The 23,129-nt window shown below is 42.1% G+C and overlaps 1 protein-coding gene across 3 annotated transcripts in view; it reads right to left on the reverse strand.

Moving 5' to 3' along the window:
- The window catches only part of LOC112555201 (serine/threonine-protein kinase mig-15-like), a 104,414-nt gene that overhangs the window by 66,388 nt on the left and 14,897 nt on the right, over positions 1-23,129 (reverse strand). For 2 of the 3 annotated variants that reach the window (XM_025223487.1, XM_025223485.1), the window contains exons 13-19: positions 22,662-22,831; positions 21,924-22,005; positions 21,094-21,458; positions 19,693-19,790; positions 19,041-19,204; positions 18,140-18,201; positions 17,881-17,966 (exon numbers count right to left, since the gene is read on the reverse strand). In XM_025223487.1, coding sequence (XP_025079272.1) covers positions 17,881-17,966; positions 18,140-18,201; positions 19,041-19,204; positions 19,693-19,790; positions 21,094-21,458; positions 21,924-22,005; positions 22,662-22,831 — 1,027 coding nt within the window. The remainder of the gene's footprint in view (positions 1-17,880; positions 17,967-18,139; positions 18,202-19,040; positions 19,205-19,692; positions 19,791-21,093; positions 21,459-21,923; positions 22,006-22,661; positions 22,832-23,129) is intronic. The other variant, XM_025223486.1, reaches the window with a different exon arrangement.

Raw genomic sequence — 23,129 nt, forward strand, 5'->3', positions numbered from 1 at the left:
CATTTACAGTTCTGTGAGAGAGAGAAAGAAATGAAAGGGAATCGCCTTTGATTCTCTAATCATGTCTAACTGGCCTTCTTCCATCACAACAGAACGCACAAAGCGTTTGCCTTCGCGCACTTAAGAGATCGAAACGTTACATACAGAACAGGAAGTAGAATACCCTCTTCGCCGTGAACACCAATCATCAAGTTCTGGTATTTGCTGGTCTGTTCTGATTGCTCACCTACCATGCATTAGAATTTGTACATTTGTTATCTCGCCGCACGGTGCAGTAGAACAGTCCACACGATCAAGCTCTGGATGCACGTGTACTTTCCTTATGTCTCCACCCCCTTCCGCCTGCTAGAAAGTTGTGCTGTGGTAGCGAGGTGAGGAGTTCAGATTGTAAATCCATTGTTTCACATGAACTCCACAACAAATGCACCACAGGCCAACATAAGGCCAACCTCAAACTTTTGCTAAACAGCCTCAACTTTCTTTAACCTCAAAGCTGGAAGTCTTTTGCATGCGTCTCCCTCCTGTAAGTCATCTCCCTCCTACCACCCTCTGCCTTCTCCACGGCCTGCGCCCGTCGACTCTGGACTAATATTAGGTTGTCGGCTACTACAACGCTGAAAAGATAAGATAAATATTTAGAACGGGCATCTTTCTGGAGGTAGGTGAAAGCTAACAAATGTCAGATGCCGCCTGCTGATACAAGATCCGCCACAACTAGGAGGTTCACTTACTCAAGTTCACGGGACAAAGCTACCTACGACAACGAATATTTATTTTAAATCATCGTTTTACTTTCCTTAACATCTTTTTTTTGAGTGTGTTAACTTTCGTTTCCTATTTCCATTATCTAAGCTTTGTTCTGATGAAAGTTTCTTTCATTCTATTTCATTTTACGTTTCAGGATGTCGTGACTGCAAAGAAAGGTCAAGGTCCACAGCCCCTATACCTCAATTTTCTAAGGAACTAGGAGGGGATATGTGATGTAAAAAGAGAAAGACACTGATTATTTTTTTAACCACAGAACTGCGTTAAATAAAACGCACGAAGATAAGGCAAAGCCGCTTTCTATTCAGTTATCTCCCCGAATTATCTCAACATGTTTTAGGCTGCACTGCCCAGAACTGCTTTGAAAGCACGGTTGGGGCAAGTCTGATTTTCCACAAGATTTATATTTTTGTTTTGCTGTTTTTTGTTTGATCAGAAGGTACTAGTACAACGGATCGCAGAATAGACGTGTATGTGGATGGCAGGTCAAGAAACAGATAAGCGGAGCAGACAATAAGGCTACAAAGGCACATTCTAACTCGGCTTCCACCCCAGGGACGCGCATGCAATCTTCTGTCGCGGCACTGACAAACGAGGCTGGCTCGTAAACTACGATCTCTTCAGCGCCCATGTCCCCTACAGCCGAAGGAAACGCGAGCAAGTGATGTCACATCCGGAAGTCGACTGCTATCTTCGATCAGTAACAATTCTCAGTAAAACTTACCATAGGATTCTCTTTGCTCTCATCATTTTTAACTTTGTGAATGTAAACAACCATTGCTTAAAAAAAGAATCATGAATCTGTACAAGAAAATTTTGTATGCTAGTGATTCATCAGACACTGAAGCTTATGAAGCGAAGTCGTTGCCCTGGGGCAGCATTGAGAATTCCAGGACAAGCGCGTCGTTTCCAACGTCAAACTGTGGTATCAACAACCGGCAGATTTTTTTAAACCAATGAATCTGAAGTGGAGGCAAAGATACCAAGGAGGTAGAGAAACGTGAAGTGTCCGCCGTGCCTGGGCACTGCTTTATAACTTCGGAAACAAAAACACTTGAGTTCCCCCTTTTTGCCCTGGGGAAACAACTTACTGTAGCTTCATAACTACGGCACCTGGGGATTTTACAAGGATACCAGCGACAACGGGCACACAGGAACAGGGCCGGCGAGCGGCAACAGCGAGTCTTCAGCACTCACTGCCAGCAGCTGGTGGCTGCAGACGTCGTTGGCGCCGGAGATGACATCGGGGCGTGAGGCGGGCTGTCAACGCCCTTCTGCATCTTACGTCACCCAACTGCCGCGCACGCTTTCCCAGCCCCTAACTCCGTTGTGATGAAGCGCCACGTCTACAAGCTCACACACACGGGCACGAAGCGAGCCTGTAATAATAATAAAAAAATCCAAAACCGACCGCTTAATTAGCTGATGGCAGGCAGACTACAGACTACTGGGGAAAACTGCAAGACCTGCGACAAAAGACGCTCGTTTTAAGCGACGTCCGCAAAATAAACTGCTTACTGGCAGATTGCATCTGCAATCCATCAGATATTTCTAGGAACGTCTAAGACGTCTTCATCAATCACTGTTATCACTGCCTTCGCCCTTAAGAGAGGTTAAAAAATAAAACCAACAAAGCGAACAGGAAAATTATCCTCTTTATCTGACACAAGTGAGGATGACTTGTCTAGTGCCAACCACTTTTGCTTCTGGCAGTGTTCTCACTCATAAAATCCAAGCGGTTTTCAGACAGCCCAGTTCAAATTGTTGAGAGGAGGTGGTACAAACCCCCCGCCCCCACCTTAGTTAAAATTGTTAGGAATTTTAATATTACTTACCAGCTGCAGGAAAAAGTAAAAAAAAAAATATTCAATGCTCATATATTACATTGTGATCTTGCCTCAAGAAGCTCTATTAATCTTTGTATGCTTATAAAACTGCGTCACTGACATATCCTGGCCCCGTGGACATTTTTCCTTACATGCGTTTGTGCTCACTCGCATTATTTACACACGTGTTAACGCGAAGACAGACACTGGCTCCTGGGTTAGGAGAAAACACTGAACGGAATACCTATACTTTTATTCTCGAGGATGCACTTCTCAGTCTTGTATTTCAAGACTCAGCTGCTGAAGGGAAGGAAACCGCGACCTAAGGAGATCAGAAAACCTAGACAGCCTGCTTATCGCTAAGAAGATGGAAACAGACCAGAGAAAAATATGGAGGGATGCAGGGAGAAAAACAGACTGGCAGCGTTCTTCTAACCTTCTGGATTGACCAGATAACCGCTTACACAAATACCTGAGGAAATTCAACCCTTCGTCTCGTGGGTATCCGACGGCGCAGCAAACGACTCTGGTTCTTGTTAGTTACCACACTGAATGTCAGGTTAGCAACACGTCTTCCTCAAGGCGAGAAGGTTAAGTGCCTGCACCAAGGACCAAACCTACCTGCCCGTTTCTTGAACATGTGTGTGCGCGCTTGCGTGTGATAGAGTGAGAGAGAGATTAAGATCTGCACTCGGAACGACTAAATTGAGGTCAACAACATCCATGAAAAAGCAACGTTTTCTATGACATTAACAGCAAGTTTGACATCGCTATGGGAAGGATTCACATCCAGCAAACAGTGCTGGAATACGAGGGTGAATCAGACGCACCAAGTTGGCTTCTTGTATGCCAGAGGTGAATTCTCGTTCAAAACGTTAAAAACAGGGAAGTTAATGCAATTAAGCTCTCGCGAAGTCTCCGACAGTCTAAGCTCTTTTTATCCACTCAGCCTCGCGTCGGAAATCGTTCCGAACAGTCCGCGCCGAGAAGGAAAGCCCATCTCGCTGGGTAATCATAAACAGGAGGTTCCGCTTCATTTGTTGATGCGCCAGGCAGGCCTGGACACAGGTGCGAGGACTAGAGCAGCGGGTTCAAAGCGCCGCAGCCTGGTGCAGTCTCTGATGCTGCCGATAAATAGTTCCTCTCCGGCGTTATGCGCGTTTAATGCGAAACATTTGGGTAGTCCCGCAAAAGGCCAGCGCTGCTCCAAATACCCTAGATGGACAAGATAAGCAGTTCGCGGGCCAATCATCGGACAGAATGGAGATGGAAGGGGAGAACTCATCGCGTCTAGGGAGTTATCCCTCGTGATGCATGCTATCACCGGAGACTTAGTGCTAAATCCGCCTCCCAAGCCCTATGTGTTGGGGCCATGAGCTGGGTATTTGGCCTAATGAATTTTTGTCCTCTAATAAAATCGATGCTGAAGAGATGACTTCGTTCCTACTATCACTTTAGGGCTTTTCCTGTTCACACTACCATTCTACTCGCCAGCAACACCAAAAGTGGACAACAGTTGTGCTGGGAAGATAAAAACTAGCGGAGTGACAATATGTACTGGATAAATCCTTTTCATACAAGAACTGCTGATCTACTGACATCATTTTTGTCCATCATGCCTCCCCCCGCCTAAACCCTCAAGGACTGTAGGTTGTGTCAAGAAATGTGGAAGCACGAATCTTCACTATAAACGCACAACAGAAGTCGAAGACTCCTCTTTTCTAAAGCCCAATGTAAATGGTTCCTCTGTCGTTCACCACCTTTCCGATCTACCCCATCTATTTTCACCAGCACGTTCTTCAAACTTCCTGTCGAGGATATCTTTTTTTTTTTCTCTCTCTCTGCATGGAGTGCAAAAGGACGATTCTGACTGCAGCCGATCTCTTGCAAGAATAATATCCACGCGCACTTGGGGTTTGGGGGTGGAGGCATTGTGGCTGCTCTTTGTAAACTGTTAAACTGTGCGACGTTATTCTAGGGGACGTGAGCTTGCTTACAATTTACGCAGCCTGTCATTAATAGCTCGTCTAAACAGCTAGCTTTTCCCATGAACATCAAACGATGTGATTCGAGGCAACACCTTAAAAAAAAAAAATGCAAATGTTGGGAGTGGAAGAGCGCCACGTTCTGCGGCTAAAATGTGCGCGAGAAATCAACTCCCGCCACGTTCTCACGTGAGTAATCATCTGGAAGAGTGGTCTCGTGTCGCTTTCAACAAGAGACAGGAAAAATTAAATCATCTACAACTTTCTAGTCCCTCTTGCAGCAACCCAAACTCCCTCTCCTCCCAGGCAAAGTGCGGTCGACTATGTTGGACAGTCGCTGGTTCAAGGGTCACCCATTATGTTCACACACGGACCAGATCCAGAAATAGGTCCACACGTCCCTTACCTCTGGTCAAAGTTTTTTTTTTACAAATACTCCTTTTAAAAAAAAGGTTTGCAGACTGCTAATAGCATGCGTTAGCATCAAGCTATGGCAACTGTACGTCCGGCTACAGGACGGATGAAAAAAAAATCCTGGTGTTACCTCGCTACCAAAGACAAAGGATTTGTATACTTGTGGATTCAAACTGTGAAAACGACAGTTGTCTCGGCGATGGAGTTTTATCCCACTAAGTGGCGCTGGCGATGAAGGCTGCAGAAACATGCTTTTAGAACAAGCACCAGAGGGGAGAGCCAATCATTGTGGTTATGATTTCCTGAGTCGAATGGCTACCGTTCGTGCGGCCAACTGGCGTTAAGATCCCGCGGAGTGGAATGGGTGAACAATTTCTCTCAACGCACGTGCAGTTCACGTGCTAATTAACCGTTTCCGGTAACCACTATCTTCCTCCCCATTCTCCCCCACCCATCATCATCGAAACTCTCAAACATCCTATCGACGTTATCGAAGAGTGTGACATATTACTGCCACAATGGACATCAAACTCGACGACTTTCCCTTTCCAACCTATTGTTCTTCCCATTCCTATCACTCGACTCTCTTGGTTCGATCAATACCAAGCGATTTTAGACCGTTTTGGAAAGCTTTCTTCACTCAACTCTCTCCATGCACGTGTGGACCACATGTCTGAATAAACACAAGTGTACATATTCAAAAAAAAAAAAAAAGGCTTATTTCTGAAACAGAGAAGAAAAATGCGTTAGTCGAGTGACTTGACACGAAAACACCAGCCCTCTGAACTCGACCTGCCAAACTCATTATCATTTTACCACTTGTACAGCTGACAGCATCACTTTAAGTAACGGAAATAACAGGGGCACAGGAAAATGCAAAAGTCGAAGGTGCTTGGTACAGTCAGGGACCAGGTGGTGCAGCAGCAGCAGCAGCACACGTCGCTCGGCGATAACTGAATGCCAGACAAACTGCTGTGTATTTTATGGGCAGTTTGGTTGAACGCTTCCGGTTAACCTGCCTGCTACACCTTAGCGAGGTGTTGAGCACCCCCCAACCATTCTCCTCCCCATCATTTCCGTTGATGTATACGTCTCATAGCTGACAGTATGTGCACGGTGAATAAGACCTTTGAGAAAAACTAGGCCATGACACACACTGGCTAAAAGGTAAACTAGACCATAATATAAACTTGCTATGACGTAGGTCACGACGTAAGCTGCCCATAACGTCGCCACACGCGGGATTCGCGCGTCCTTAGACTCGCTCGCCCCAGACGTTGGGTAACACGAACAAAAAGAACATAAAACACGGCGAGTGGCTGAGGGGTCCTGGGAAAAGGGTTAGAACTATGAAGTCGCACTTTTCCTTCTAAAACTCAACAAAATGTTTATAAACACAATACGATGATGCAAACGAGCACATGGCTTTTTCAACTACACCCCACCCCCTCCGCATCATCCTACCTCCAAATGGGAAAAAAGTGTGGAGGTGGGAACCGACCTTACCTCGCGAGCACGATGGTAAGGGCGGCGTGAGATGTAGGATTGTGGAGCAGACCCTCAACACAGCTGTCTTGTCACTCACACGCCTACAACTATGCAATCCCTGCAGGTTGGTTTTCCCCACCCAAGACCCCATCCCCCACTCCCAACATAATTTCATTCTCCTCTGCTTTTCAAAGGCTTCCATCTTTTTATCTCTCACTCTAGTTTTTAAATAGTATTTTTTACTTCTTTTTGAAGGAAGGTTACGTCCGCCAAGCTGAATGAAGTCACCGCCCTCGCAGCAGGCGGTTCCTGTTGAGGTGAAAGTGGTCCTAAAACCTAACCAAATTCTCTTGCCGGGTTACACACGGGTCCCAGGTGACAGACAAATTAAAAAAAAAAAGGCGGTGTCGGTGTAAGTAGGGGGAGAAAAATGGAGGACCTAATTATTAAGTCATATACGCCTCTTGCGTTGCAAATGTCAAATACCAAAGTCTCGATCTGATAGGTGCTTGGTCGTCACCTTTCACAGATCAGAGATTAGCCTGGGATCTTTGCTGCTTCCCACAGAGTTAGGGAGGTTCTCCTATCACCCACTCAACACCTGCTATACAGGGTGGACGGCATCACACCCATGCTTTTCTGCACATTGTCACGCAATTTTCTGATGTTTCCCATGCAGTCCGAAGATAATAAAGTCGCATAAAGCAGCCGTGCACAAGGAAAGTCTGCCACCGCCAAAGAGATCAAGATTTCGTCCTGACCTATCTCTCAACTCCTTCCAGCCGAACGCCAACGCCCAGCGAGCTTCAGGGCAACTGCTGTGGATTATCACAACGCTGAAAACACTTTTCTTAACCAGAAAAATATGAACTAAGCTTTAGTTAAGTGATTTTTGACTAATTTCTTGGTATAATATCGCCAAACTTGGCCAAACAATGTTAAGTTCCTTATTTGGCTAGATGGGGCTTTTACAATCTTCGTATCTATTTTTATTTTTCCGCATCGTCACCGTTTTTCCGCTTTCACATTCTGCCACAAGCACACCCTCACTACAACCGGTAAAACGCTTTTGCTATCAGCGCGCGGCATTGTCTCTGCTGCGAAGTCCTGCTTCCTGCTTTCCGCACTCGCAAATAACAAGTACCTACTAATACCAATAGTTTAGTTTGTTATGCCTTTGGGCTCATTCAAAAATAACTTCATTGAGCAGCGTTTCGTGGGAGGTCTTCCTAGGAAGTTTGTGTGGTCAGCCCTCCCACCATCCACCGGAAGATTTGGAACGCTACCGGACCTATAACAGCATCGACTCAGAGAACAGAAAAATTATCCATCTCTTGTCTACAGAGAATATAAATCTTATCTCTCTCTTGTCTACAAGTTAGCATCGGTAGCGACAGATACACTGAGTTCACAGGTCTCACACCTTCATTAATATCCGAGTTCATTAGACAGAGCTTCAAAGACTATATAGCCTCAACATTATGCCATTCATGTCCTTTTGGTTCATGACAGGTAAAGATCGCAAATCGATCCAGAACTTGTACTACCATGATTTGAACTTTCTTCTTCTTCACCGTCCAGTTTCTATTGCTTTTTTACCTCCACTCCACCCTCATTCTTTCAGGGTAAGTTTGACCTTTAAAAGCAGTGATAGATTCCGTCAGGACTATTTTGTTACCACGTTTTCGAACTGCTGTGCACGAAAAAATACCAACACATTTTACACAAAAACCTACTAATAAGTAGCTCAAGCGCCTAAAAAGGACTATTCGCATCCTGGATGTACGTGACTCTAACGTGGCACCACTAGTAGCCTTCGAGATGCACCTGGAGGTTCCTGTAATTAAGGGAACCGGGTGGGCGAAGAAATAATTTTTTTTTTAAACCTGAAAGGATGGGTTTCTCGTCCCGCCGATGGACAACTGCCGCGACATTTTAACGATGCCAGTGCAGAAGCCTACAAAAGTTCTGGTAGTTCTCTCCAACCTTAGCTGCCACAAACGGCCTGTAATGTAAACCGTTAGCGACAAGCCAGGGTTCATCGCTATGCGTGGATGTTACCTGAGAGACACCGAACTCTTCCCATACACAACGTGTACGACAGCTCGCTCAACCTTTTAAAATGTACAGATTCTTTTGTATACGAACGCTCACTAATCCGTGAATTTCAAGAATGGAAATATTCACCAATTAAGACGTGTGGCTTCTTTCTTTCTTGGCAATCCGGAGCAACAAACTTTCAAGTATGAAAGAGCCTGTAACCGTAAAACGGTGCAGGGCCACACAGCTACATTTGTGTGCACGTCTAAATAGTCTCAATGATTACACCAGAAGCCAGACCCACAATGCTTGAAACGCCACATACGTGCCTCAATGCCCAGGTTAATGCCCCCTTCTGGCTAGACATGCCCTCGTTAAAAGAGAACTTTTCCCTCAATCAAATATACAACCACGATATGTTTGGCTTCTTTCCCTCTTCCCATACCCAGCTCTATCCCGGGTTTTCGTTTGGGAGGAAAAGTGAAGAAAAAAAAACAGTGGCTAGAGTTTTCCAAATTTATAAAAACCCTATAAAACATAAGAAAAATACCTTTGATATGATAAGCACTTGATTTTCTTTGTAAAGGAAGTTCGTCTGTTATTGATAAACATTACCGAGGCATGACATTTCAGGGCCAAAAGGTAAACGGCTTTTCAGCAATGGCAGGCAGCTGGTTTCGATTAACTGCCTGATTGATTTACAGCTCAGGCAAGGTGTGCAGTACACCAAGCGCGTTCTCGGCACGCGCTCGGGGGATTAAGGCGTCAGGACGCCTATCCGTTACCACCACCAACCCCCAGCCCACCTAATTTCAGCGGCTCCAGATTTTTCGTTTACTCTCTCGCTTTGTCTGAATGTTAGTCGCCTGCCATGTTATTATTAGAAACTATTAACAATTTTCTCCTCTCGCACACTCTTGCACATACACACATACGGCAAGCGCTACAAGATGGAGCTAGAGGTGAAAAGGCAGGGCACCAGAATGACGTAAGTGGGCGTCATTACGTCACAGTCTCAGTTACGCTCCTGACGCTGGGGGGAGGGGTCACGTGGGGATATTTTACGGCACACGCTCAGCTTGCTTCCCCAACACCTGTTCCAGTTCTCCGTTTACGACCACGCCTACTCCCTTTGCTGTCATTCCCGACCGTTAGCGGTGCCCGAGTCCCCGTCGCCCTAAATGCCAGCCTTCACAATTTATGCCCGTGGCAGCAGCAGCAGAAGCAGCAGCAACGAACATTTGCCGCACAGGGATGCGAGGCGTCACAGTTCCTAACTACCATGCGGTGCCGCACTGCCGCTCGACAGAACACCGGCGTTAATGACTTTCTGTCGTACGGGGTGCAAATCCATTTTAACGCCTCAGCTAAATGAGAACGAGAGAGACTCGTTCACACCGGCGCTAAGTCCTCCATGACCCGGTTGCATTGCTCGGGCGTAGCTAGTCCCCTGCTAGTCCCGACTAAACCCCCTTATACCCGACTAGCTAGTCTCCTCACTTACGCCGGTTGCACTGCTCTGGACTAGGCTCGCGACTAGCCACGTCCGAACTAGTAACTACGGACTAAGGGTTTTACAAAAACCTTCACGGGCTTCCACCGCGAAACGAAATTTTCACGCGGGAGATCACTCTAATTTCGAAAATGTCAGATGCAAAAGTGAAAGACAAATTGAAAAATAAAACATCTATGGATTAATAGTAACAGTCGCTGCAAATCAGACGTTGCTCTTGTCAAAATTTCGAACGGACTGCAACTAAAGGAAGTAGCGGAAAGATGTGGTGAGGACGGTGTGTGCCCAGTCGTCGGCAGAACGATCAATGCATGAGGTAAATAAACTGTTTTAAGTTTTTAGCATGTAAACAACCACAAAAGTAATGCATAAAAATAGTTTTTTTGGATAGGTGGAATCAATTTGGAAAATAAAGTATCGCTCTGGCTGACACAGGTTGCGATTTGTTATTTTCAGGCAATGAAGAAATGCTCCGCGAGTGATAAACAATGTCCACAATGTAAAGCTGCCCTGTACAAAATGAAGTCCACAACCACAGATTGCAGAGTGGATTGATGCAATCCTAAATTATGTTTGGGTTGCATAATCATATGTTTCAATAACATGTTACTCTCAGCTCTTGTTATTTAGTTCCTCTTTGTTTTCTGTATTTGAATTTATTCTTTGTTAGTACTGTTGTGTATTCTTTTATAGTTCATATGTTATTTGTTTTCCTGTTCCTCGCATGTTGTCCATGTTTGGTTCTTGTTCTTAAGAGCTAAGAGCAAGCTCCTTAGGAGGGTATGTGCTTTACAAATTTTGCATTTATCATAATTAATCCAAGTTTCAATGGCGTTGAACACATCAGTTACTAAAAAATATTTAAACGCTCTGTTAATTGATCATTCTTCTCTATTTATAGCCAGTATCATGAATCATGGCAGTTTATTAAACAACATTAATAGTTCTTAAATATTAATGTAATTTTTATTTTACTTTATATATTATTGTAATTAGTTGGAACTTACTAGCTGTAGTTCTTTTTTGTGTTGATTCAGTTAACTTTTCAGTCTTAAGTCCTCATAGCTGAATGTGTATTAGATCATGTCACTGTTAGTCAGCATTCATGTATTGATTGAGGAATTGAGTGCAACATGTGTGTCTGTTATGCTGCATGGTACCAACATTCTAACATGTTAAAATGCACATATTTTTTGAGGGAATAAAAAAAGAAAGTGCAAGAATCCTAAATCCTTGTCTTGAAAAAGGAGTTGACAAACGGGATATATATATAAAATCTTTTTCTTTTTTTGCAATCATTAAAAGTAAATTCTGCTGTACACTATGTATTGGTTTTCATTCTAGTCGGCAGCAAGCGAGGAATGTAATGTTACTGCTCTCTCCCCCTATTGAAATGAGCTCAGGACTATTCAATAACAGTTCAAGTGCTCCCTCTCTACTTTATTCAGGTGATAATGAAAATTGTTCAGTTGAAAAGGTGAATCCAGGTACAAACATAATTGTAGTTCATGTATATCTGTTTTTTGCATATTGTGTATTATAAATGAAATATTTTTCAGTACGCAATCTTGTAATTGCCATCTCAGACTTGTCCCACAGTTTGTTGGGATGTCGCCAGTTTCAGTAACCATATGCTTTTATATGAATGAATTGTTAGTCCATTGCCCATCCCCTTTAACCTAGAGGACCAGTGAACCACTTTTGATCTCTCCAAAATGGGTGACCATGCCAGGAGCTAGTGCTCCTGTCGGCATATTTCTGGGGGTCATTGAGACAAGCATGCCACTTGACCATGGAAAGGGGTGGTCCAACAGAGGGAAAAAAAACATGTGCACACTAAAATCTGTAATATACACCTGTAAACGCTAAGTACTACAGTATTTACATGTAGGCTCGAAAACCTACAATGTGTGCTTATTGAGCCACACAGATATTTAAAACTAAGACAAAACTATTTTCATTGAAAGAAGCTCTTTTACTGTAAAAAATATTATAAAAAGAGAAAATTGCTTGAATTATCTGGCTTCATACAAATTTAAACCACTTTTTACAAGCACATCTTTTTCCCAGTTGGTACCCTCTTCATTGTAAGCCCTGATAGGGAGAGTGTCACAAAGAATCATACGACTTCCATCATCTGGTCCCTGCTGCAACACTTATGGAAATGAGAGTCCCTCTGTGCTGCAACATTCCAGAATCAGGGAAACATACACTGTATTAGTAATAATGAGTGAGGGTGGTGACCATACAAGAAAATCATAAGTTCCAGTTAGGAACATTTGAAGCTGTACCTGGGTAAAATAACTAGGTGTTGTGCTTAGTTTAAAGCTCCCACTGTTTGGGGATGTTCACCATCCAAAATCATCAGCACTTTTGTTTCTACCTTTCATGGTGATGGGACATTTGCCCTCCACACATCCCTTCCCACAGTAATCACGCCTTCCTATACCATTAACCAAATAGAGGGTAATCATTATTTAAAATTAGTCTTGTGTTGCATATTTGAAACTCTTTATGGGACATCTTTATACAAAAGCTTCTAAAATTACTGACAAGGCTGGCTGGTCTACATATATGACAAACACTGTGCATGTTTGAGGCTGTTATTCATCCAGCCTTCATCTTAAACCTCTAGGAGGACTTATGCTGATCACAAGTTTTGCTTAATCTGATGAAAAAGACATGTCTTAATTTTAACTTTGAAATTCTGCATAAAAATAAATTGTACTTTACCATCCAATATTAAAGCTCTAGGAGAAGGATCTGTGAATAAGGGATTCTTGCTTTGTTCTTGCACTTAAGGCTTGTTGACCTCCATAAAGTTCAACATCATGATTATCATCATGCTCATCATACAGAATGCATACTATACTTGTGCAATACTATGCATGCCATATGATAACTATAGCTCTCTTTGGACTGTACCTGCAAATAGGCAAAAAGGAATCATATATTCTGCATCTTTATACAAATGACATGGGCACACAACTGCTAAACCTAGAAAATGATAGTAACCAAATTAATAACAAAACTGAACAGTATACGTGAGAAAAAGCTTAGATGTAAGTGCATAAGTATATATTAATTTATTTCTTTAGGGGAAACAAGGCTTGAAAGGTGTGCATGTGTTATACATGCAAAAGTTTTAATGAAGAGACACATGTGAACACATTCAAACATGTCCATTACTTTCCGCTCTTTGTTATTTGTGCAAAATATAATATATTAATTTATTAACATGTAAGACACTAACTTGAAAAAAAAAACATAAGGCAGTTATTATAATTTTCTCTTCCTTCATGTGGACATAATATTCAAATATAATGTAAAAATATTGTTTCCAAAACTTATGACTCCAATATAATTTAGTATGACATACCTTGATGTTTCTTTAAAAGGCAAGGAAGGCGTGTTTTCAGCACACCGTTGCATCTTCAATTGTTTCTTGAGTTTATCCCGTGACTAATCAAGGATGTGCTTCATAAGCTCGGTACAGCTTTGACTCGGTCAAAATCCTGGTGTCATGACTATTTCCAGAATACTTAACAACACAGTTAATTATATTTATGCCACTATCACAAACTAGCTGTACATCTATTGAATGATAACCTTTTTTATTTACAAATTCACGTTCGTGCTCACACGGTCCCTGTATTTTTACATGTGTGTCGTTTACGCACCCAAACACGCTTGGAAATCCAGCGATTGTGTAAAATTATGATTTCTGCTTTTTTTCATCCCTCTGGCTAGGTATTTTATTTATTTAGACGATTTGTAAAGAGCCTTAGAAACACGGTGAATTGTTCGAGAAACTGTCGACCTATGCGTGTTGATCGTATCTCCTGAAATTGTTTGAAAACATCCCGAAGAATAGAATCGAAAACGTGACTCCGAAGGCTCGCTTTCGCCGTATTTTGTTAAAGTTCACGACAACGATTAACAAGTTTAAAGTCCATTTTGTAAAAGTATATAACTTTCATCTACCAAAAACAAGTTTCACATCGTCGTCCTACGTTTCTTCTGTAAAATTTATAAGCGAAAACCGAGTTGCTGTGGACGCTCGTCAGTTAGTCACTTGCTAGTCGGCTGCTACGCCAACCCCCTGGTTGGACTAAAGTTACACCCGAGCTGCGGACTAAAATTCGCCTAGTCGGGAGCAATGCAACGGTCGTAAATTTAGTCGGGTACTATACCCCTGCTACGTCCCGACTAAGGCCTTGCGCCCGAGCAATGCAACCGGGTCCATCACTCAGAATGCCTGTCTGCCACTGCACGTGCTCTGTTGCGTCCTCTCGCACACGCTTATTCGTTGTATGACCAGCATGCATGTCGCCTTTCGGCGTCCTTCAGTCTTGACCAGGCTTGTCTGGCGAATGTCACATTTCAGTCTGTGCGCAATCTTTCTAAAGTTTATAAACACATTTCCAATCCCCGCAGAAAGCAATGTTTATTTTTAGGAGACAAGAAGAGCGGTTTGACCAAAAGTGAATTTCTGAGATTTACAAATGAAAAAATCGAACTGTATATATTTTTAACTGCCAGTTTGTGGGAGGAGGGAGAAGGGTTTGTATTTTTTTTAATCAGACACGCTAGGGCAGTCAAGCCTCTTATTCAACCACTGTAATTAAAATGACAAAACAATGCCACATTTAAAAATGAGTATGGATGATTTCCGATTCCATTTTGGAACTGCCAATGAAGCCCCAAAACATCGGCACTATGAGACCAGTGGAATTATTTTTCAAAAAACCATGATGCTCATTAAGAAGGCTGACATCCTTCTTGTCCGGCCGGATCTAAATTGACCTGATTGAGCCCCACGTGACTTTTAGTTATTCGTTAAACAACCTCTGCATGGAAAAATTTCTAAATCATGAGAAAATTTGACCAATCCTCTGAACTTGTAAACTGCTGCCGAATTTGATGAAAGGTGGATAAAGAAATCCATTGAGTTTGACGGTGGGTATTATGTCAAGTGCTAAATGAATACCTTTCAGATGATACGAACAGTTTTATTAGTAAAGAAAGGTCTTTTCTGAAAGCCCCTAATAGACACTACTCAACCGCAGAAGGGCCAGCGAGAGAACGCGCTGTGTGCACGAGCGCAGTCGCCAACAGATGAGGGTGTTCGTAAGGACGAAAAGAGAGGGGAAGAGGGGTTGCAATGACTGATGGAGCACACACCTCTCTAGCAGTGCGTGTGCGAGGCATCTAGCCGTGAAATTCTCCTCTCCCTACAACCAGAATGATGGATCCCCTTCAAGGCGGCAGGCTGGTAACTATCAGCAGCCCCACCACCCCCACCTTCCTGTGACCGGATGAAGCATCAACGATATTACAGGCGCCGGGCCTGCTGCGACTGGCTTAATGAAGACGACGTAATGACGATGACAATGATGATGATGGCTTTCTCCCTGATGAGGACTAGATTCAACGGCTGTTAGGCAGTTTCCTTCCTGCTTCCACGGACTGATTTATGTGGAGGTCGGGGTCCGCTCATCCACTCCACGTTTTTAGCATCACCGCCTACACCACCTCACCGACAACGCAGATAAGGTTAGCAGTAATGGTGGCGACCGCAAGCAATTTTTATGTTTAAATCTTCCGTCGCATTTTGTGTTTTGCAAGATGCGAACCGCAAGCTTTCTGCTCAGCAGGTATGAGCGTTCTGCCCCGATTCACCAGCTAAGTGAGGAATCTTGTGAACGACTACTGTAAAACAACACTCACCCTGCTACAGGCCAAACTTACCGATCGGAAGAACACCGTGGCCTTCTTCCACGAGACGAGAGTTTTAGGACGAGAGTACCAGAGTGCATTAACATAACCAAGGCATCAGCATGTTCCCTCGGAGAGGGGGGGAGGAGGTAGACCGGCCTGCAAAATGTCCTTCCTTATTAAGCATCTGCTTAAAATTGTTGGCCGCACAGAAAGGTCACTGCTTCATCACGTGCGATGCCGGACGTCACTATGTTCATCTTGTCGCCTGGCGACGTGCTGGCATGACTGTCATCTTGCTACTAATCTCATGCACGCGCGCTCTTCCTGAATAAAACCTGGAGTCCCTTCTTCATCTAAATCCAGACTTCCATAAATATCCCCTTAGGAAGAATGTTATCTGGCAAATACTAGCTTAACCTCCTTAGAAACTTCAGTGCGTTCATACTCATGAAAAATTAGCTTTCAATCAACTTCCACTATTTCTAGCAATATTCTAAGTGGTCCTAGTAAAGCTCTGTCGTGCAACCTTAATGTCCATAATTTCTGTCAGTCCCCCCAACCTGACCAGTGTTCATATTAGCTCTTACCACAAGGTACAGCCCACCCTCTTTCACATCAATATCTTCATGAACCATACCATGAGCTCTCATAATGTGCGATTACATTAAAATTATATATATGCCTAGATTTTCCTTGGGGAGGTGTAGCTCTTTAGAATTTTTCATTAATAATATTAACTACATTTTCTTGCTACCACCCTTATTACACAGTATCATAAGTTCATGCCCATTGTAAAGTCATCATAAGTTGATCATAAGCAAGCTGCTGCTCTCTTGCCTCCCCTCCAGCATTCTCCATGTCTTACTTCCCCTTACCCACACCGCCGTCATTTTCCTATAATTAGCTGTAGCTCGTGCGGGAGTTTGGAAGCCTGCTCTACAAACTTCCGCCAAGAATAGCAAACAGGGTCGCGCTTCCACTTACTCTCCCTGATCACATAAACAGACACAAGTGAGAAAGTCCAGACAACTCAATAACCTGTATACTTCATTGCAGCTTAGTCTTACACTTCGGTATGACCCCGGTTTTGTAGGATATAGCATCAGGTCCTTCCACATGCTTTATTTCTGCAATATCTCTTTGATACCACAAGGCCACAAAGCCAAAGCAAATGAATGGCATGTTTAACCCACTGCCTTATCCTTGCTGTTAAACAGTTTTGACTGAATGAAGTCAACAAAAATGCAATTTAAATTCCCTCGAGCTTTAAAACACTTGTTTCACACACTGGAAATCCAGATGCTTAATACAAAACATGTGATGTGGTAGAAATGAAAGTACCTCACATTTCTATCAGGAAGTTTTCCAGTTAAAAATCAAGGATGTATCTTCCTCATGGCTTACATGTGTGTCTTTGTTCTCTTACACATCTTGCTTCTACCCTACTATTCTACCCACCCACCCCAATTCTAATAAAAAAAATTCTATCCTGGTTCAAGCCAACAATAAACCCAAGCACATATAGAATTCAACATTGACAGCTGCAATATTGTGGGATTAAAGTGGCTTGCCAACTGTACAGAAAATTGACTGATCTATATTTCTTTCTACTGCTCAGCATTATGGTTAGAGCTGAGAGGGGAACTGCATGTAAGCATCCTTGTGTCAGCACTCCCCCAGCTGATTCTTCTGCATTTCCAGTGTTTTGACAAGCCACACGCCCAAGATAGCAGTAAATGTAAACGTTGGCATAAGGGAGACAACTCTATCACAGACCAGAGCAGCACAAAACCAGAACAAAGCCTTGTATACATCCCCCTGGTGAGCAGATTTTAATCTCCCCTCCCCGACACGTCCCACAGAGGTAACCAGCACACTGGCAACAACAAACAGCGTCTAGGAAAGACTTGTTCTGTTACTTTCAAGTCTGGGTGATCATTTTCTGGACACAAGATGGCTGGTGAATACACATGGGCTTTATTTTGCCCTTGACTTTGCTGAGTCCCTGTGATTCAGTTCCATTCACATTTCCATCAAGTTTATAAACAATTTTGTCCAACTTAGCATGTGCACACATACACAGACTCCTTCAGCAGAGGGGCAGCAAGTTGTGAAACAAAACACTTACCCGTCTGGCGATGAGCGTGCCGTCTCCATCATCCTCGTTAAGTTTGCTCAAGTCGTAGGTGGCAGGCAATGGCGGCTGAGTAACTTCTGTGAAAAAAAAATAAACTTTTTTTAAATTTAGGAATTTAAACACATATTTAACCTAGCAACTCACATCCAGCATCACAATACAGGCTTACCTGATCAGATCTAGCGGTAAAAACTAATATGGTTGTCAGCAACAAATTATCTTGAGTATTATAATAATAATACAGGCTTACCTTCATGAATTATCATAGATGACTGTGTCTCAATGGTGTCTTCACTGAAACCTTGTGGTGGGCTGAAAGTATGCAAAAAAGCCACATTAAAATTCAATTTGAGTAGGAATGCAAACAAATTCCACGTTCTTTCTCTAAGTACATGTATTTTGAAACGTGTGTCAAGGACTGCACCTGCTTAGGTACAGATGGCACAACTATGTTTCAAGATATGCTGTCAGAAACCTATTATCTAAGCCGTTATAAAACTGTTGATCACATTCTTTGATGCCAGATTTTAAATTCCTTCACCATAAAAGGATGCAATGTTTTAAACAGGGCGTTATGGGAAAGAATAAGTCTGCCTGGGCGCATGTGTTCAGCCAGAAGTTTTCAATGGCAGAATTTAGACTCAAACACATACCATCAAGTTTGTGGATTTTTAATGTGGGCAACAGGTAGTGGATAGACAAGCTTCGTGTAAAATAGCTCTGAAATATCTGAAAACCCTGATGATCACCACATTCCATATTCACCAGAATATATTAAGTATGCCCACAAGAAATGTTACTCAGAGGTGTCACCAACCAGGATTTGCATACCCCACTCAGCACAGGGTTGTTTGTGTAAACGGATTTCTTATGGTTCAGTCCTGATTGGTATATGCAAAAAATGTTATCTTACAGAATTCATCAAGTACCATTTTTTTTAAAAATCAACCACAGCTTGGAAGACTTCCTAAATGTTGAATTCTATGTCTGTTCATGAAAATGATGACACAGAACTACTAGCTTTCTATCTGGTACAAAACACACAGGTTTAAAAGTCTTTAAATATACATGCCAAGTGGCATTCACGTCTAAGCTAGCTTACTTCCTAAGTGAGGAAATAAATCATAAAGAATGTCATAAGATTTACTCACAAGGGTCTTGCCGGTTCCGATGCTGGCAAGGTCCCATCCTTGTTAGCCTCCTCTTCTTCCTCTTCCTCATCTTCTTCTTCATCATCATCTTCAACAATGATTGCTTTGGCTTCACGCTCTTCTGCACCAATTTTACTCAGCTGGGCAGCCAGTCTCTCCAGGTCCTGATCACAATTACGATACTCATTATGCTGAGAAGGAAGACTTCAGATGTGGGCACAGGAATGTTTAAATCAACTACTACTACTGGTATCATTAGTAAAAATAAATTGCTGGTTACCTCTGTGTTAAAATAAAACTACAGCTGTTGTTAATGGCTTAAAAACCATGGGAATCCTTTAAGATTGATCTAAATTATTTTAAAAAACTCTGCTGGTCAAAAACAATGATCACATACATGATATTACATATTCCACTCAAACATCACAGTGAAAATACAGATAAATACATACACACAAGACAAAAAGATTTAAAGGATCATCACAGGAACTTTACCAGTTTGGAACTTCTGATACGATGTTGTGTCTAATCGCAGTTAAATCAAATTGACATGAAATTTAGATTACTTTAGATAAATTCAGATCTCATTATAGCCTTCAGGAGATAACAGGGAAAAAAAGAAAACAGAGAAAGAAAATTATAATAAACCTACCTCTGGTTTACTAACAGGCCCACCAAAGATGTTTGATTTCGTGCTGGGTTGCATTGCACGGCCTGCATTTGAAGATGGATTCTGAGGATCAGGCATAACTGGAAATGGACAATTATTCACGATTAAAAATAATTCATAAACATTACTCGGTTCATATAAAATGATTGAAATGTACTTCAGGAAAATGAAAACAAATTCTGTTTATAGAGATGTGAAAACATTTTTGTCCTAGAAGGCAGTAAATTAAGCTTGTTTCCATTTGTCTATGCTGACCTGCCAAATGAACTAGATTTTTGGACACAAAATTTATGGTGGAACTTAGACAAAATCAGTCTCCTACAGAGGTAGAACCCAGATTTTGAATCGTAGGTATCTAAGCATGTGATAAAGTAGACCCACTATATACAATCAAGTCTAGAAAATTTTACCATGTAAGGCTTCTGTTTTTGGTTAATAAGTTATCATTCTAATATTCACAGATTTTTTGGCTTTACCAGTATTAACAAACAGAACATCAAAAGTTTTAGATGTATGATCATATAAGATCTCACAAAACCACCATTAATACTTCCTTTAAATTCCATGTTTAGCAATCTGTCTGCATGCTGATTTCAAGAATAAAGTCCGAGTAATTTTCTTTTTTCAAGGCATAAGACATCACCTACCTATTTTTGGTTAATCCTTTCATACAAATGGTACAGTGCAAAGGGAACTGTGAGACTATCATACAAAACGTTGCTAGTAATTATGAGATTGTAATCATATAAGTACGTGCCTTTTTTGTGCTAATATCATGCAAAGCTTCACACTACTTCATTAAATATCACCTCAAGTCATGTTTACAAACATCAGATGTCAATTTTGTGAATATCACACCCAGTGAGCAGAATGCATCGGACTGCAAGCATCCTAGCAAATCAGCCTTGCAAATAAGTAAAGCAGTGCACAAAACCTCCTCCTGTTTCTTCAGACACTCAATGGCAAAGTGTACAATTAAGAAGACTACCATCACCCATGCTCTCATGTTTCCATCTTCATAACACTTCTGAGGTCCTGATGTGTACTTTTTACTATTTTTATTTTAAAAAAAGATTGCAAACTAATTTTGCTGTTTTTTGAATTATAAAGAGAATAGTGCAAGCAAGGACCCAAGTCTGGACATGCTGGTATGCATAAAACGCACAGTAGCTGCTAGTCAGTTACCAGCATTGGAGAAAAACACAAAAGTGGAATGAGTAAACTTGCACGCAAAGATGCTGAGACAGGTATCCTGGCCTCGTTGTTAAGAAGCATCCAGACGTTGTGAGATGCAGAAAGGCAAAAGACAAGAGGTCTACCTTCATGCCTAGGCAGGTGAAAATGCAGGCATGCCATCATGCCAACCACAAAGACTGTCCTCACCAATGAGACGCTGCATTGGAAACTGTTTAGCACCTTGCTCATGAGATGATGATGGAACTGCTGGCAAGGGCTTCATCTGGAAAACACTGGAACCTGGCCTCGGCTGGTTCTGCTGGTACTGCTGTACATGATGGGACACAGCAGACGCTGGCTGAGGCTGGTATAAAGCTCCAAGGGCTGACTGCTGTGGCACCAGTGGTGGCGAGTGGTGGGGCTGCTGCTGATGGTGAGCTGACAGAGGACGTGGCTGCCCATGCTGCCTTGACTGCTGGTGCCGTGAAGACTCCTGACGCTTGGCCTCCCGTTCCTGGATCTGCTGGAAGTTGCGTTTCAGAGTGCTTTCACCCGGAATTTGTAGAATGGAGCTGTATGCAAAATTGTTGAAAAATAAACATACACAACCTCTAAATATCTTTAAATGTGAGGCTTTTTTTTTTTAAAAAAAAAAGACAAAATAGACAATTATTACCATGAATATTAATACATTTTCACAGCTCAAAACCAAAACTTTTGTAGTTTTAGATGATCACAGATGAGCAAATTTGTCTGTTTGCACTTTTTTTTTTCCATACTCATCTATTGCTTTATAGGAAATTTGAACATAATGTTTTATACCATGGCTGATTCATCATTAAAAGGTAGACAAAAGTACGGTGCACAGAAATATTATGCATGCCAAGATTGCCTTTCTACTGTTTAGTTTTACTTTGTTCTTTGGGGGCAGTGGGCATAGGGCCACAACAATGCGTGCCTTTCTACTGTACCTGTGTGAAAATGCAAAAGGAAAGCGATATTCTTAAACAATGACTGTCAAATACGTTATTCTCCACCTTGGTTCTCCTGGCATGGTGTTTTCATCTTCATCTTCATTATCACTTCCTTCATATTCATATTCAGTCTCGTGATCTTCTCCTGCAGATGGAACATTCTGGTTACTATATAAACTGGTATTATAATTTTTCATAAACTGCTGTTCTATATATACATGTGTATATATATAGATAAAAGTGAATGGTTCTTCACAGTTGCAAGTTCATACAAAAAATAGATAACGTGCATATAAATACACCAAAATATATCAGCACACAAAAACAGACAACACATCAACAGTCCTATGTATAAAAGAAGTAAAATGTACATAAAGTATGCCATCACAACACCAGCAAGATGGACAGTGAAAAGGTCTTATCACGCATGCCAAGCGAATATGTCTGTGACCAAGTGCTGTTTCGTCTGACTTCCCAGATTCACATATTCTCCCATGTTCGTGAAAGACAAGGCATCTGTTTCTAAATAATGTTTTAAATAAGGACTGCAGTTCTCAGTTTGCAAGCAGTCAATTTCAGATAGCTGGTGTGTGTGTGGGTGTAAGGGGGTGAAAGCAAAGCAGAGTTGACTCATTTTGTCAGGTTATGATCTGTCCTATGTAATACGGCAAATTATTTCTGTCATTTATCTTTTAAAGGTGGCAAATGTTTCATGGAGATATGATTACATACAAACTTTAGATGAAAATTGCTCTAAACATCTCCAAAGGCAGCAAACAAAAGAATAATCAACAGACAGACCTTTTCTATTCTTCTTGTGTCGATCAATGTGATCTTTGAGCTGTATGCGGGTCTGGCGCTCTGTAGGTTGGTCACGAATAAAGGGATGCTTCAGCAGCTGTTCTGTGTTTGGGCGGGCTGTGTAATCCTTGATAAGACATGACTCCACAAAGTTGTGAAGTTTGCTGGACCTGAAACACATTGTCCTTAATATTAAAAATCTAAGTCTCTTGCCAAAATGTATAAGATGGTTGTTCGAAAACAACACTGACACCTTTTATAATAATGAGGTAACAGACAAAAGACCCTAGAACTAAAAGAGCTACATGCAGTGTGCCCTTTCCAATTCATTTATTCCTCCCTTGATTAGTACTAGCTTATGAGTGGTTATGCCAATCTATCAGTATGGGCAGTCGGTGGCTCTGTGCAAGTGCATAATGTCATTTTTCTATAGCAACAGTCCATGGCCTTGGTTGCAAAAAGATCAGC

The sequence above is a fragment of the Pomacea canaliculata genome, linkage group LG14 (assembly GCF_003073045.1).
Source record: "Pomacea canaliculata isolate SZHN2017 linkage group LG14, ASM307304v1, whole genome shotgun sequence".
In the NCBI taxonomy this organism is placed as follows: domain Eukaryota; kingdom Metazoa; phylum Mollusca; class Gastropoda; order Architaenioglossa; family Ampullariidae; genus Pomacea; species Pomacea canaliculata.